Source organism: Carassius gibelio, chromosome B8, assembly GCF_023724105.1.
Source record: "Carassius gibelio isolate Cgi1373 ecotype wild population from Czech Republic chromosome B8, carGib1.2-hapl.c, whole genome shotgun sequence".
NCBI classification, from domain to species: domain Eukaryota; kingdom Metazoa; phylum Chordata; class Actinopteri; order Cypriniformes; family Cyprinidae; genus Carassius; species Carassius gibelio.
The window spans coordinates 28,759,572-28,775,954 of NC_068403.1; the positions used below are offsets into that span (position 1 = coordinate 28,759,572).

The 16,383-nt window shown below is 39.3% G+C and overlaps 2 protein-coding genes across 12 annotated transcripts in view; one reads left to right on the forward strand and one right to left on the reverse strand.

Annotated features, from left to right (window-relative positions):
- Positions 1 to 16,383, forward strand: part of LOC127963129 (voltage-dependent L-type calcium channel subunit alpha-1D-like) — a 276,125-nt gene that overhangs the window by 188,461 nt on the left and 71,281 nt on the right. The window lies entirely within an intron of this gene.
- LOC127963140 (NACHT, LRR and PYD domains-containing protein 3) overlaps positions 1 to 16,383 on the reverse strand; it is a 210,736-nt gene that overhangs the window by 48,424 nt on the left and 145,929 nt on the right. For 2 of the 5 annotated variants that reach the window (XM_052562885.1, XM_052562886.1), the window contains one exon: positions 8,579 to 8,724. The exons of the other annotated variants lie outside the window; for them this stretch is intronic. In XM_052562885.1, coding sequence (XP_052418845.1) covers positions 8,579 to 8,703 — 125 coding nt within the window. In that variant the 5' untranslated portion in view covers positions 8,704 to 8,724. The remainder of the gene's footprint in view (positions 1 to 8,578; positions 8,725 to 16,383) is intronic. 5 annotated transcript variants of the gene reach the window in all.

Consider the following 16,383-nt stretch of genomic DNA (forward strand, 5'->3'; position numbering starts at 1 on the left):
GCTTCATTAGTCCATCTTTTTACAGTCCTTAATACAGGTTTAGCTGATTTTAGTTTCTGTCTGTAGATGAACCAAACAGTGATCAGTCTCTGGTAGGGCATGTGATGTGCTGTCTGTATTTTTGCAGTTCACGGGAGAGATTTGCTTTATTAAAGTCCCCGAGAATGATTAAAACAGAGTCCGGGTAAAGAATATCTCTTTGGATTTGAGACTTTAGTCTTCGCAACTTTACAGATATTCTTTTTGCACCAAATGCATGTAACACTCCAAAGGGAAAGGAATCATTTAAATTGCATCATAGCCCTTTGAGCAGTTATGAGGATCAGGCTGTGTATCTTGTACCCTGCAATAAGCATCGACTAAACTTTCTTGTGAGATGAAGGGGGAAAATAAAGAAAAGAAAATCAGCCAAACATATCAGCCCAAATAATAATAATAAAATAAAAAAATCTAAATCATATAGGTCATCGGCTGCCATGATTTTTAAATATCGGCATCGACCAGAGAAAAAAACATCATATGATACCATATAATATAATGGTCAGCAATCAGTAATTTTTTGTTTAGAATGCAATGCTTATATTTTTACCTTTTTTCACATAATGAATCCTACACAAGATTAATTCACTATATTTGTTTTTATAGCCTTTATTAGAGCACGACTGATATGGGATTTTTGGGTGGCAGATGCCAATACCGATATTAGGGAGTTAAAGACAAATATGTATATATTTTAGGGCTGAAACCATTTCTCGAGTAACTCGATTACATAAAATGATCGAGGCAAATTCCTCTGCCTTGAAGCCTCTTATTTTAAATCTCACGTCAGGTTCTTTTGCAATTTTTTTTTTTTATGTGCAACGCTTTTATGTCACCCACAAAGCAGGAGGAGACACAAGCGCTGCATCAGAAATCTCATACTGCAAGGAATCAGCAGTGTTTTGATTTAGAGGGAGCGTGCAAAAGTAAAGAGAACGTCGTGGCATGTGTCCATTGTATAAACTCTTGTATCACCAAACAGTCTCGGTGTGTGTTTGTGAGTATGTGCGTGTATTAACGTCCATGTTGAACATGCGGCCCCTTCGTGACCGTCACAAGACCCAGGAGTCTTATTTTCTCTTGCATAATTAATATTGCACTTTAATTAATTAAGCAAAAACACATTTTATCCGATAACTCGATTAATCGATGGAATTTTTGGTAGAATACTCGTAAATTATTCGATAGCTACAGCCCTAATATATATCGGCCGATATTCTTTATGTGTAGTAGGGCTGCGCGATATATTAAAAGATATGATCATGCGCATCTAGTCAGTAAATCTGGTTCCATGATTACTGCTAAATCACCATCACCTGCTTTCAAATGGAGCGGCATTTAATAGACAGAGTCATAGATCACTGACAAGCTATGCAATATTGCGTTCATTATCGCGTTTGACAAGCATTCGATATGTGTGTGTGTTTTCATTTCATGCAGAACATGAAGATTTGTATTTAAATAGTGTTTTTGCAGTTTAATATTCACAGACACCAAGATATAATGCGTTTTGATTTAAATGTACTTTTTGATTTAAGTTTTGATTTATTCATCAAAAATAAGACAAATTCCATGAAATTCCAATGTATCCGCAATTCTGTCCAGGGTTTCTGCATCGTGGATATCATAGGGCCCTACTAAATGTAGCAAACGAGTATGATAAGCTCATTATGAAAGTAAAAGATGGGGACATTATTCACTGTATAGCACGGAGTCTCACCAACTCAATCACATTAAATCACCATTCAACTTGCTCAAACCACCACCACACTGCTGTCTATTGGACAGCTATTCAATCTGCGATGTTACTGACTGTACTGACAAACTATGCGCATAAAATCATTATAGAACGAAGCATCAGTTTACTCTCTGGATTTGTTGGGGTGCTGCGCCAGATGACCTGGCCTCCACAGTCACCGGACCTGAACCCAATCCAGATGGTTTAGGGGTGAGCTGGACCACAGACAGAAGGCAAAAGGGCCAACAAGTGCTAAGCATCTCTCGGGGAACTCCTTCAAGACTGTTGGAAGACCATTTCAGGTGACTACCTCTTGAATCTCATCAAGAGAAAGCCAAGACTGTGCAAAGCAGTAATCAGAGCAAAAGGTGGCTACTTTGAAGAACCTAAAATATGACATATTTTCAGTTGTTTCACACTTTTTTTGTTACATGTATAATTCCATATATAATTCCACATGTGTTTATTCATAGTTTTGATGCCTTCAGTGTGAATCTACCTCACAGAGGAGTACATGACGCTACAGTCACAATGCTAAATTTGCTATTAAGACATTTGGATGGCCAGAGGACACATGCTAGACCTTTATTTGTTGATTTTTCTTCAGCTTTTAATACAGTTCAACCACACATTTTAATCAAGAGGCTCTTAGATCAGATTGCGTTAAGCAATTATTAAATGGGTTGGATTTTGGATTTCTTAACTAACAGAACACAGAGAGTCAGAGTAAATGGTGTCTTATCTGAACAGAGGAGTTCCTCTACAGGGTCTCCTCAAGGATGTGTGCTGTCTCCACTTTTATTTATCTTATATACAAATATGTGTCAAAGCATGTATGATAACAGAATTATCATAAAGTATGTGGATGACTCAGTTATTTAAAGTTTACTTAAGGAGAATGAGACCTCACATGGCCCAATCATTGAGGACTTTGTCAATTGGTGTGAGGAATCTTACAGCTTAATATATCAAAGACCAAGGATATGATCATTGATTTTAGGAAAAATACTCATCCAAGTGAACCTACCTTAATTAAAGGCCAAACAACAGAGTATGTACAATCAGAAAAATACCTTGGGACTATTATTGATGAGAAACTGAACTTTGAAAAGAATTGTGAGGCTCTTTGCAAAAAGGGGCTCCAGCGTTTGTATTGCCTAAGGAAATTATCTGTGTTTAATCTTGACCGAACAATAATGAAAATGTTTTATCATGCTTTCATTGAGTCTGTGTTGTCCTTCTCCACTGTAGTATGGTATGGTCATATATCTTTAAAGGCAAAAAAATCAGTTAGACCAGATAGTAAAATGGTCTAGCCATTTGATAGGTGAGTCTAAACCAGGAGTGGCATCCCTGTATACCAAACAGTTACAAAGGATGGCTTTCTCAATCTTGGATGATGACTCTCACCCCCCTGCATAGTGAGTTTCAGTTATTGCTGTCTGCGAGGAGGTATAAACCCAAGGTGTAGAACAAAAAGATATGAGAGCAGCTTCGATATAAGAGCATAATAAATTAGATTAATATGATTAACAAAGTGTAGAGGGGTTTTTAGAAATGTTGTACTAGGGTTTTATGATTTTTGTTTTTTTGGGTTCTTCTTCAGGTTCTTTTACAAAGACCACATGTAATGTTTGAGAGCACTTTCTTTCTTGAGAGCACTTTACTCAGTATGAGTATTTACTTATTTGTCCCTATGTGTTGTGGAGTGTTTTGTGTGTTTTTTTTTTTTTTATTGGATTCCATAGTCATTGCACTGTAAAACAAATTAACCTACGGGTACAATAAAAGTAACCTAACCTAACCTAGCACCCCTGGCTGGCCTCACTTACACCTCTTCCAGCAGCAACATAGTTTTCTCAGAAGGTCTCCCATCCAGGTACTGACCGTCCTCAGCCCTGTTTAGCTTCAGAGAGAAACCAGTCCTGGGCTACAGGGTGATATGGCTGCTAACAGCTTTAACATCACTGAATCTGTTTTTAAAATAAACCATCCATTCATCATATCATCATGCATAACTAAGAATTAGAATCACTGTAATGTGATGATCAAATAAAGGTGCAGGTGGTTGGCGGTGGATAATTTATTTGAAGTATCGGACTGTGGTAAAGTTTGAGCTCATCCGTGCATCTCTACACTGACCTGAGTCACAAGTAGCAAACAATGGAGCACATTCTGCTGGACAAACCAAGTAATTACAGCATTTTGAAGCATTTAATCTGCGTTATATATTCTGTAAAAAAAATTTTTATCTCAACGGCATATTCGCCGATGCGATATATCTGCGACAACTCCTATCTGCCGATAATATCGGCAAAACAATATATCGGTCGGGTTCTAGTCTTTATATTGCACCTTGTTTTAAGGAAAACATTGGGCAGGATGAGGTTGATTTTTTTTTTTTTTTAAATAATCAACAGATAATCAGCATATGAATCAATTCTGAAAATATTGGTTAGCTGCAGCTCTAATTGCAAGACAGTCTGTTGGTTCAATAACAGTGGAAACAGACTCTTTGTGTGGTTTGTGGGATCAGTGTATTACTCCTGTCTGCTGATGTTGCTGAGTGTGTGTTTTCTGTTTGAACATGATGAATCTGCATTTGTCAAGTTGTGGAACATCTGAGATATAATGCAGTGCAATCCGGTGATTGTTCACGCTGGTCAGTGTTTATTGGTGCAGTATGAATTGACATTCACACTGGATTATATCTCACCTGGGGTCAGAGGTCATTGGATCATTACTAAGTAAAGGAGGCTTATTCATGGATCTGTCACTCTTCAGAGAAACACAGCTGAGATCAGTAGATGAAACTCTCCATGAGATCCTGAGAAAACAGAAATAATTCTTCCTTTAGTTCTGTCTGCGGTTTCATTTATTACAAAAATCATCTACAATCTACAATGTGAGTAAATCTTCACTCTGGGAGACCAAATAATATCTAACATCAGCCAAGTCTTAGATTTTACTTGCCAGTGTGTAACTATTGAAATAGTGTCTGTTTTAAATAAACATGAGTAACGTTACGTAACGTACTGCACGTTTAATAATAATAATTCCTTACATTTATGTTTGAATATCAAAACGAGGCACGGGTGTTTTTATATCGCTGTGTTTCTGAAAGAAGACTTGCATGTTATATGCCTGATAAAGCAGCGTGTGAGCGTACCAGCTCTGCTTCGTTTACAGCTGTTACTGGGGAAACCTCTATTTCTCGCGCTTTATGTCTATGCTTTAAAACATCTCCTGCTGGCAAATAATGAATGAGCATTTTCATTAAGTCCGCCTGATCCACACAGAAAACACAATTTTGTTTGTTATCAAAAAATATCTACTCTAGAGGGACTTGGCTGTTGTTATTGATTCTATTTGGAGTCTACCGGAAGTTAAGTTAGGTCCACAAAAGCGCTCACGCGCATTAACGTTTGTTTATGTTGATGCCGTTGAAACCGTCTATATTCTGACAAAACCCCAAATATCCAGCGCCACCATCTTCCAGAACTGCAACCTACCTGTAGTCTCCAGAAGTGAAAGATATCAGGTTCTCAAGGACTTCGATTAGGTAAATAATGCTATTAAATGACTCTAACTGAAGACTGATTTTTATAGGCTTTAATTTACAGACAGATACAGTGCCTTGCGAAAGTATTCGGCCCCCTTGAACTTTGCGACCTTTTGCCACATTTCAGGCTTCAAACATAAAGATATGAAACTGTAATTTTTTGTGAAGAATCAACAACAAGTGGGACACAATCATGAAGTGGAACGAAATTTACTCGATATTTCAAACTTTTTTAACAAATAAAAAACAGAAAAATTGGGCGTGCAAAATTATTTATCCCCTTTACTTTCAGTGCAGCAAACTCTCTCCAGAAGTTCAGTGAGGATCTCTGAATGATCCAATGTTGACCTAAATGACTAATGATATAAAATAGAATCCACCTGTGTGTAATCAAGTCTCCGTATAAATGCAGCCGCACTGTGATAGTCTCAGAGGTCCGTCTAAAACGCAGAGAGCATCATGAAGAACAAGGAACACACCAGGCAGGACCGAGATTCTGTTGTGGAGAAGTTTAAAGCCGTATTTGGATACAAAAAGATTTCCCAAGCTTTAAACATCCCAAGGAGCACTGTGCAAGCGATAATATTGAAATGGAAGGAGTATCAGACCACTGCAAATCTACCAAGACCTGGCCGTCCCTCTAAACTTTCAGCTCATACAAGGAGAAGACTGATCAGAGATGCAGCCAAGAGGCCCATGATCACTCTGGATGAACTGCAGAGATCTACAGCTGAGGTGGGAGACTCTGTCCATAGGACAACAATCAGTCGTATACTGCACAAATCTGGCCTTTATGGAAGCGTGGCAAGAAGAAAGCCATTTCTTAAAGATATCCATAAAAAGTGGCGTTTAAAGTTTGCCACAAGCAAGAAATGTCTACTTTAAATCTAAACAAGTGCTGGCGAAAACAGATATTCTGAGATAAAGTAATCCATATGAAAACAACGCAATGTCTGTTTTTCATGTCTCCCTTCGTTATATCTAATGTGACCACGCCCCTGCGCTGAACGCGCTATTCAGATTCAAACTGAAGCGCGGCTTGAATACACCCACACAGAAGAAAAAGCAGCGAGACTGTTCAAGTTTTTTATTTTACTGTTTGCTTCACGGTAAGAGGAATAAGACATAATTCACCCCAAACAGATGCTAACGCATTGTTTACTGTGGAGGTGCGTGCGGAACAACCAATCAAAACTATGTTAGTTGACCAATCAGAACACAGTATGCTACTGAAAGGTGGGGTTTAAGGAAACTGAATCTTTTGAACAGCTTCGCGTGAACCGCTTGGGGATCTCTGAGAATTGAGGTAATTTTAAAATGATATTATGACAAAATGACAATGTTTTTTAACCTTGGATGGATTTAAACCTAATGTACAGGACTTATAAACAGTGATAGGAAGCTTACAATTTTCATCTTACTGGCTCTTTAAGGTAAAAAAAAAAAAAAAAAAAAAATCTATATCTATATATATATATATATATATATATATATATATATATATATATATATATATATATATATATATATATATATATATATTATTATTATTGTTTCTCCTTTATGCCCTGGCTTTCTGAATCACACCGTTTTTTCACAAAGCTCATCATTCTGAAAAGCGAGGTGTACTGATGCTGATAGGCCACCTATCCAGTAAATTGTGATTGGCCGAATGTCCCAAATGTTTGACGGAAGTGTTATGGCCCTAAACATATTGTGATGCCCTTATCTGGCCAGAGCGATGAGACATAAACATTAAAACCCACTATAAACATGATATAAACATGATTTCAAGTCGTGTCCTCTTTTGGAGGGCCAAACACAGTAGTTTCGCTTTCTCAATGAAACAGTGTCACACACCACAGTCTTGAGTGAGCAGAGGAAGGCAGGCTTGAGAACAGCGCGGCCGGCAGATTCTACAAAGAGCAGGACTCCACTTCGTCCACTGTGAAAGCCAACTTCCGATCCACAGTGCAAAGCTGATGTGTTTCCTCAGCGACAAGCACGGATGAGCTCCAGGAATGACAAAGCGGATATCATCCTCGGCCAAACAATGTATTTTCACTTTTACAATGAAAAACAGCTTCTATACGACTTGCCGGTGGCGACAGCAACAATACTACAATGAGAAATAAAAGGTATGCTGCCTTTCTTTGTGTGAACATCTGGGCAGCATTCTGCAAATCTTGCCACATATTGACGTAGACGTGTGGGGCGTGTTAGAACGAGATGTTTTAGGGGGTGTGGTTGACTCTTAACTTTTATAAAGAATATCTATTTGGATTTGAGACTTTAGCCTTTGCAACTTTATAGATCTCATTTATGCACCAAGAGCTTGTAACACTCCAAAGAGAAAGGAAAAATTTTAAATCGCATCATATGAGCCCTTTAAGCAGTTATGAGCATCAGGCTGTGTATCTTATACCCTGCAATAAACATTTACTCAAACTTTCTTATGAGATTGAGGAAAATTAAGAAAAGAAAATCAGCCAAACATATCAGCCAAAAGAATTGTTGCATCATCACTGGATGCATCTCGGCACAACACGACAAATCCCGACAGTAAACTGATGCTTTGTTTTATTTATGATGTACTGACAATAAAGTTCTAATGATTTTATGTGGCATCGTATCGCTCATCTGCTGCCCCAAATTTTTTTTTAAATCGGCATCGGCCAGAGAGAAACCGGTCGACCTCTAGTTATAAATGATTAGATACAAAGTTAATAGTAGTTATTAAGATTGATGTTGTTTGGAATAGATAAAATTTCAACTTGCATAATTATGCAAGCACTGTATTTTTCCTCATCCACTGTCGTCAGTAATGCAGGGAATGTAGTGATTGGTTGTCAAGACAGCCAATCAGATTTTAGCAGCCTCGTCTCGTGTCGTCTCTGATTGGCTGGAATTATGTCATATTGTAAAGCAGGGTTGTGTTGAGCAAATGAGCGATCAGCATTACATGCGCAAAAGAAGGTCTGAACACGACTTATTTTAAATGCAAAATTGATTGTTGTGCCCTGAAATACCTTCTTTGCGATACGAACATTCTCCAGAAAATTCAGTTTACACATTTAAAATGATCTTTCGCAGAATTATGGCTGAGATCTTATCCCATATTCAAAGTGTGTGTGTGTGTGTACTTTAATGGGTGAAATGCTGAACACAAATTTTGAGTATGGCTTACCATACTTGGCCACATGTCACTAATTTTTTCACTTTACTGGATTATATCTCACCTGGGGTCAGAGGTCATTGGATCATTACTAAGTAAAGGAGGCTTATTCATGGATCTGTCACTCTTCAGAGACACACAGCTGCAATCAGGAGATGAAGATCTCTCACTGCTCTCTCTCTCCTCCATATTGAGAAACTGAATTTACACCTGCATATGGAAACATAAGAGAACAAATTACACATAGTATTGTGATTATTATTCTAGTAACTGCAATGACATTCAAGAGAATGTGGCGCTTCAGACTCAGCAGCAGAGTCTGCAGCAGTTGGTGGAGGAGGATCCTTTTCTTATGAGCAGAGATGTATAAAGTACTAGAGACCCATACTTGAGTAAAAGTACAAGTGCTCTATCAAAAAAGTGACTTGAGTAGAAGTTGAAGTGCTCTTTAAGCACCACACTTAAGTAGAAGTACTAAAGTATTCAACATTTTTTGTACTTAAGTATTGCAAGTAGTCTATTTTAAAATGTCCTACTCAAGTACTGAAAGTAAAAGTAGAAGTATTGTGTTATGTAGCTATTAAAGAAAGTCGTCAAAAGTTTGAACATATTGCTTTTACTATTTCAAATGATTAACCTAAAGGACAATCACAATTCCTTTGACTGTAACTTCTTGTAAACAAAAAAACAGTTACTAGGGTTAGTTAGCCCAATTTGCAAAATGATGTCATTAATAACTTACCCTCATGTTGTTTCAAACCAGTAAGACATCAGAGGGTCATTTAGAATTTTTTGAAGCATCGAAAATACATTTTGGTCCAAAAATAGCAAAAACTATGACTTTATTCAGCATTGTCTTCTCTTCCATGTCTGTTGTAAGACAGTTCAAAACAAAGCAGTTTGTGATATCCGGTTCGTGAACGAATCATTCGATGTAACCGGATCTTTTTGAAACAGTTCACCAAATCGAACTGAATCGTTTTAAATGGTTCGCATCTCCAATACGCATTAATCCACAGATTAATTAAGCTGTTAACTTGTTTAATGTGTCTGACACTCCCTCTGAGTTCAAACAAACCAATATCCCGGAGTAATTAATTGACTCAAACAGTACACTGACTGAACTACTGTGAAGAGAGAACTGAAGATGAACACCGAGCCGAGCCAGATAATGACTCGTTCACGAGTCAAGAACCGTTTCTGTCCGATTCGTGAACCGAGGAGCTGATGATACTGCACATGTGTGATTTAGCGTGAAGCAAACCGACACACAGAGCGTCTGAAACGAACTGATTCTTTTGGTGATTGATTCTGAACTGATTCTGTGTTAATGTTATGAGCCCAGGTGCAGTCAACACCAATGACGCCATTGCGTCGAGTGCAAAAGAATCGGTGAACTGTTTTCTTCAACTGGTTTGTTGAATCGAACTGTCAGAAAGAACTAACGTTACTGGTCATCCGAGAACCGATGCAAACGTTTCTTGACTCGTGAACGAGTCATTATCTGGCTCGGCTCGGTGTTCATTTCTCTCTTCACAGCAGTTCAGTCAGCATGCGCAGTCTTCTTAATCGCTTGATTCGCTCAATGATGTGGCAGCTTCATCAAACCTGCCATCTATAGTGGCAGTGGTTATGGAATGATTCGTAACATTTTATAATTGTAACGAGTAACGATGCAGCACATAAAAAAAAATATCGGAGTAAAAATATTAAACTCAGCGAAAATATGTACTGAAGTAAAAGTGGAAGTAGGAGAAAAAAAATAATACTCTAGTAAAGTACAGATACCGCCTTTTAGTACTTAAGTACAGTAGTGAAGTAGTTCTACTTCGTTACTATACATCTCTGCTTAGGAGTGAGGACTCATCTGAACGCTTCTGTTTTGCCATTGCATTCCTAAACTCAACAGAACTGTGTGTGCTTGGTTTAAATGCACAACACTGTAAAAACGGCTAAAATAAAATACAGTGCAACACGAGAAGATCTTAATTTAATGCCGCATTCGACACTGTCTATTCATATTCACTTTAATTAGAAACAGATGTAATAGATTATATTTGTTTGTGCAGGAGTATTTTTTTGTCTAATTAAGTGGCATTTTTGCCCCAAGTCCTCATACGCCGTCACCTATGCTCCATGTTCTTCTCATGTGTGCTTGTTTACTAGGGGTGGGAGAAAAAAATCGATTCTCTCTTCAATGATTCTGAACATTTCAGAATCAATACTAAACTTGTTTATTTTTCCCACATATGGCACGTGTGCACGCTAAAGACGTGGATGGCTTCATTGCAAAGAATTTGCGCTGTGAGACACATGCACATTGCTTGACAGTCTGTGCTTCCACCCACCATGTTTTACTTTAGATATGCTTTAATTTCTGCCGTTTGCAATGCAGCACTATTAGATGCACGAAGCTCACGCACTGACAGACCTTAACATGTGCTCTGTGTTTGTTGTCCTGAAGCTCAATTGTGGCTGCAGTTAAATGCACTTGCATTTTCAATCATTTTATATGAAACTGATGTACACAGTCAGTTATGTTTTCAGAGAAGGAAAAAACCTGTGATATTGATATAGATAAATAGATCTGTGTGTAGCCCAGTGGTAAACTTGGGTATATAGTGTAATGGGGACAGGGAGGCTTATGATTAAGCTCTCTTAATCTCTAAAATGAGTCACATGACTATTAAAAAAGTAAACATTTATTTACTTTAAAAAATAATAGGGTACATCTGACTTCTAAATAAGGAAATATCAGTTAATTTTACATAATTAAAAGGATATAAATATTTGGTAATTTTATTTCATGACAGTAATTAAAACTAAAGTTTACATTTTATATTTAGCTGAATAATATTAAAATAAGGTTTTATGCAGTTATGCTTTTTATATGACTTTTTATTGGTCATTTGGGTATTCACGCTGTATAGTCAATAGTGTTTGGCTGCAGGTATTAAAAAATAAAACTTATATACACGTGACATGGTGAGAGACATGTGAGGAAGGGCTGGAAGTTTTTTTCTCTCTTTCCGCTGGACTCGTGTGGAACGCGGAACGCGGGCACATTGAGAAGAACAAAAACGCTAGAAAGTGAGAGTAAAGCTGATTAATCTGAGCGGGAGATGCAGAGAAGAGGACCGCAGACTCGGGATGTTTGTGAGCCGTGAGACTGAGTGAGAAACGAAGCCAGAGACCCGTCTGACGGAGCGGGAGAGAAGGAGCGGAAGCCGTGAACGGAGATAGCAGAGATAGTTAGACACGGTGGGCGTATGCTGGGCGGAACGGTCGTTTAATCACACCGCACCGGATCATCCGGACCAAAGTCTTTCAATGCTCTCAATTTTTTGCAAGTGTCCGTTCAGCACACTCAATGTTTTGCAAGACCAAAGCAGGCCTGCAACGTTTTTTCTTCATTCAAAATATTACCGTGAGTAAACTGGAACATGTGTGTGTGAGTGGGCCCACCATTGCATTTGCTAAGACTTGTATCAGGACACTTGGCGTGGTTTTTTTTTTTTTTTTTTTTTATTGTAAAGTTCTCTGTGTATTTCAGATCGTTAGGAAAGAGCTAAGGGGAGGGGACTTTTGAACCACTTATTCAGGTGTAACAAGTGTGATTGAAACTATTGGGGTTTCAAGCTAAATTTTAAAAGGTTATTATTTAAGTGTTTGGGGAATATTTTGGTTATTTATTTTTGTATATTCGTTAATATTGAATTTTGGGGAAAGCTTTTATATTCTGTTTGCCAAATTATTTTATTTAATTAAACAAGGGCGTTACCCTATTTTTGCTAAACTAAAAACCATCTCTGGGTCTCATTATTTTTAAATATTTTATTGTCAAAAGGTTTTATAACTCATTAGACACTTATTAGGTGCACCTTCATGGTATCCACCTGAACTACACCGAACCCAAGCACCCCCATTCTCATGTAAGTAACTCACAGAGTGGTTGTACGGATGCTACATAAATAAAATGGAGGCACCGCTGGGATTAATTTAGTTAATAAGTAGTTTTAGCAGCTCTAACCTTAGTTTGACCCAGAGCTTATTTGTCCTTGAAGGTAGACACAGCTTGCAAAAACTGTGGTCGGAAAGCGGCTGCAAAATGAGCAAACACATCGAACATGTTTACCTATTCAGAAAATCATCATCATCCCATGCAGATACAGCTATGTCCCATTTATAATTTAAGGTTAATGCATTATGATATCTGTGATGCGGAGTGAAGCACAGAATCCAGTCATGACAATGAATTTACAGCTAGCTAATTATTATTTCATTTATTAATGATAAATATAAATTATTAAACTAATAAATAATCAATGGTAAAATTTTCTTGTTTTTGATTAATTAAATTTGAATAAAAACATTATTTTTAAATAATTGTCGATAAGAGATTGATCAATTAAGGCTGATAAAGGTTAACTGATGTAATGTTGGGCTGGGTGCGGCTCATGCACAGAACATGTGCGAGCGGCTGTGAGTTACATTGACCGTATCATCATTCATTTACAGTGTACTAATTAAGCTTTTAATGTGATTTAAACTTTAAAAGTACATTATAACAGAAAGAACACAAAAGTCATTCAACATGAAAAGCAATAGAAATGTAGTCATTTCATCAGATAACTGCACTCTGCAGGGCTGCGGGACATAGGACAGATACTATTCATTCCTACAACTTGTTAATTTGTTTCTACTACTTATTAATTTGTGGCAATTGTCCATGTTTCGTTAATTTTGTTCCCTAAATAACTCATGATTTAACTCTTTAATAATTTAATTATTAATTCATGGAATCTTTAATTTCCCTTCCCATGTTTACCACACACAGTAGCCTAAGAGATGCGATTAAAAGTGAAAGATAATAAAATAAACCTGCAAAATTAGAAGATTTAAGAAAAGAAATCGGTAAACCAGAACAAATTAAGCCACATTAATGAAGACTATATCTCGAACGGCAGAGGCATGGTCATCTAACATTTTCCTAACCCTGTGTTTTTTTTTCTCTCTCTCTCTGTCTCAGCTGTTTCGATTGCATCGGAGCCTGAAGCACACGTATATTCAGGTGATTCAAACTTGCATCGCAGTCTGTTCATTATCTGTGAAGAACTTTACTTTGCCTTCAGAATGTTGTGTCAACATCCCAACGAGAAACTCTGAGTTCCTGAGACGCCTTGAGAGAGTCCTAAATAAAGTTGTCCAAAAGGGTGGACTCCGGTCATCGGTGGCAGACAAAGCACGTCTTGACCAATTCATTAAAGGGGCCATCAGGTCTGACATTATGATACTAAATCTCAGATTAAGAGATGGCAGAGACGGTCCTCCCACTTTTCTCGGGCTGCTGAATGAGATACGCCTGGAGGAGGAGCATGAAGTTTCACGTCGCAGACTCCATCCATCCAAAGCTGTCTACGCCAAAAGTGCTACTGTGACCTCTGACACAGATTTAAAAGATTTGAAAGCCAAAATACACCAACTCAGAGCACAAGTAAGTGAACTCTCTGCCTCCACCGCCATGTCAAGTCACCTTTCGACGAGCACACTGCTTTCAGTCACTCCAGTGGCAGAGAACTCAGAGACAAGAACGTTCAAGCTTTAAAGAAAGAAGTTGTCAAGCTCCGAAAGCAAGTCTCTGTCATGTCAATCAAGCCTAAGTATAGTTCTGCTACTGAGACCTGCCCACAAGAGACCCAGTCACGACCCTGACAGCCAAGACCTTCTACAGCCAGAGACCCAAGTGATTTTTTCTGCTATTGCTGCGGTGAAGATGGGCATTTTGCCAACAAGTGTGCCTCTCCCGAGAACTATCCCAAAGTTATTCAGAAACTGCTGCAAGCTCAAAGAAAGTCCAAGCAGAACAGCAAATCTGATAACGAAGCAAGAACCAAGATCACAAATGCAAGTGTCAAGAGAAGCTCGGTAAATGTACAGACCAACAGTTTGCCCCCGGGACTCGTGGGACCGCCATCCACTGCTCAGGTCAGGATCAATGGCAACCCCTGCACCGCGCTGATGGACAGTGGATCTCAAGTTACCATCATCTTTGACAGCTGGTATGCCAAACCAGAGAGCAGTTACCCATACAAAGGTTACATCCAGGTTGAGTTGGAGCTGCCACAAAAATCTAAGTCCAACAAAGTCAAGTCTGTTCCTGTTCTGGCCCTGGTGTGCCCTGATCCACGTTGCTCCGAGACTATACCTGTCCTGATCAGCACAAACGTCAGACTAAAAACTCTCTTCCTCCAAGTGTACTTGTCCAGCCAACTGTGTTGTTCTCCAAGATGCTAGATCCAAAAAACTTCCTGGTGCTCCTGTGTAATGAGTCTCTAAAGCAAACTGCCATTCCAATGGGCAGAGTGATTGCTCACCTTCACGTCGCTTACATTGTGACAGATGCACCAAACCCTTAAGCCGAATCTGTTCCAGCTATAGATCCTTCTCTGTTTGACTTCAGTGAGTCACCCATTAGCAAAGAGTGGAAAGAGAGGCTGAGTCAAAAGCTTACCAAACACTCCCGTGTGTTCTCTATAGAAGAGTGGGATGTTGATTTGGCTAAAGGGGTAGAACTTCACATCCGCTTGAACGATAACACTCCCTTCAGAGAGAGATCTCGACGTATTGCCCCTGCTGATTTGGATGATCTTCTGCGTCATCTGCCAGGTTTGTTGGCAGCTGGGATCATAAAAGAATCAAGAAGTCCATGTGCTTCACCGATTGTCCTTGCACGTAAAAAGAATGGTCAACTTTGTATGTGCATCGACTACGGCACCCTGAACCGGAGAACTATCCCAGATCAGTACACTGAACCACATATTGACGACGCTCTCGATTGTTTGTCCGGCAGTAAGTGGTTTTCAGTGCTGGATCTGCGCAGTGGCTACTATCAAATCCCAATGGCTGATGAGGACAAAGAGAAAACCGATTTTATCTGACCACTGGGATTCTTTCAATTTGAGGGGATGCCACAGGGGATCACAGGGCCCCTGCAACATTTCAAACGACTCATGGAGAAGGCAGTCGGTGACATGCACATGCTTGAAGTCATAGTCTATCTGGATGACCTCATTGTTTTCGGCAGGACTCTGGGGGAGCATGAGCAAAGACTCCTCAAAGTCATCGCTCGTCTTGAAGAAGCTGGACTTAAGTTGTCCCTCGACAAGTGCCAGTTCTGTCACTCACAAGTAACCTATGTCGGCCACATTGTCTCTGAGCACGGTATTGCCACAGACCCAGACAAAGTGGAAGCAGTGACGCGGTGGAAGCAGCCAACCGACCTTCCTTCTCTGCAGTCATTCCTGGGGTTCTGCGGCTACTACCGCAGGTTTATAAAAAACTACTCCATCATTGTCCGACCACTTACAGAGCTGTGCAAAGGGTATCCTCCCACCCAAAAGTACCCCGAGGGTTTGAGACCTGTTGCTTTCACAAGCCGCAAGCTGAGTGCCTCTGAAAAGAACTATCCAGTTCACCAGCTCGAGTTTTTGGCACTTAAGTGGGCAATGGTGGACAAGTTCCAATACTACTTGTATGGCGCACAGTTTACCGTGAGAACTGATAACAACCCCCTAACTTATATCCTCATGACTGCCAAACTCAACGCGACAGGTCACCGCTGGCTCTCAGCACTCGCCACATACAATTTCAAATTGCAGTACAGGCCTGGCAGCAGCAACATCGATGCCGATGCCCTGTCACGCAACCCTCTTCCAACCACAGAAGAAGTCTGGCAAACCACACCGACTGAAAGTGTTCAAGCTCCGTGTAAACAGATCAAGTGCCCTGAAACTCTGACAGAGCCCACAACTATTGCTGAGTCACTCGGAAGTGTCACCTGATGGTATACCAGAGTGTTTTGTCTCCCCA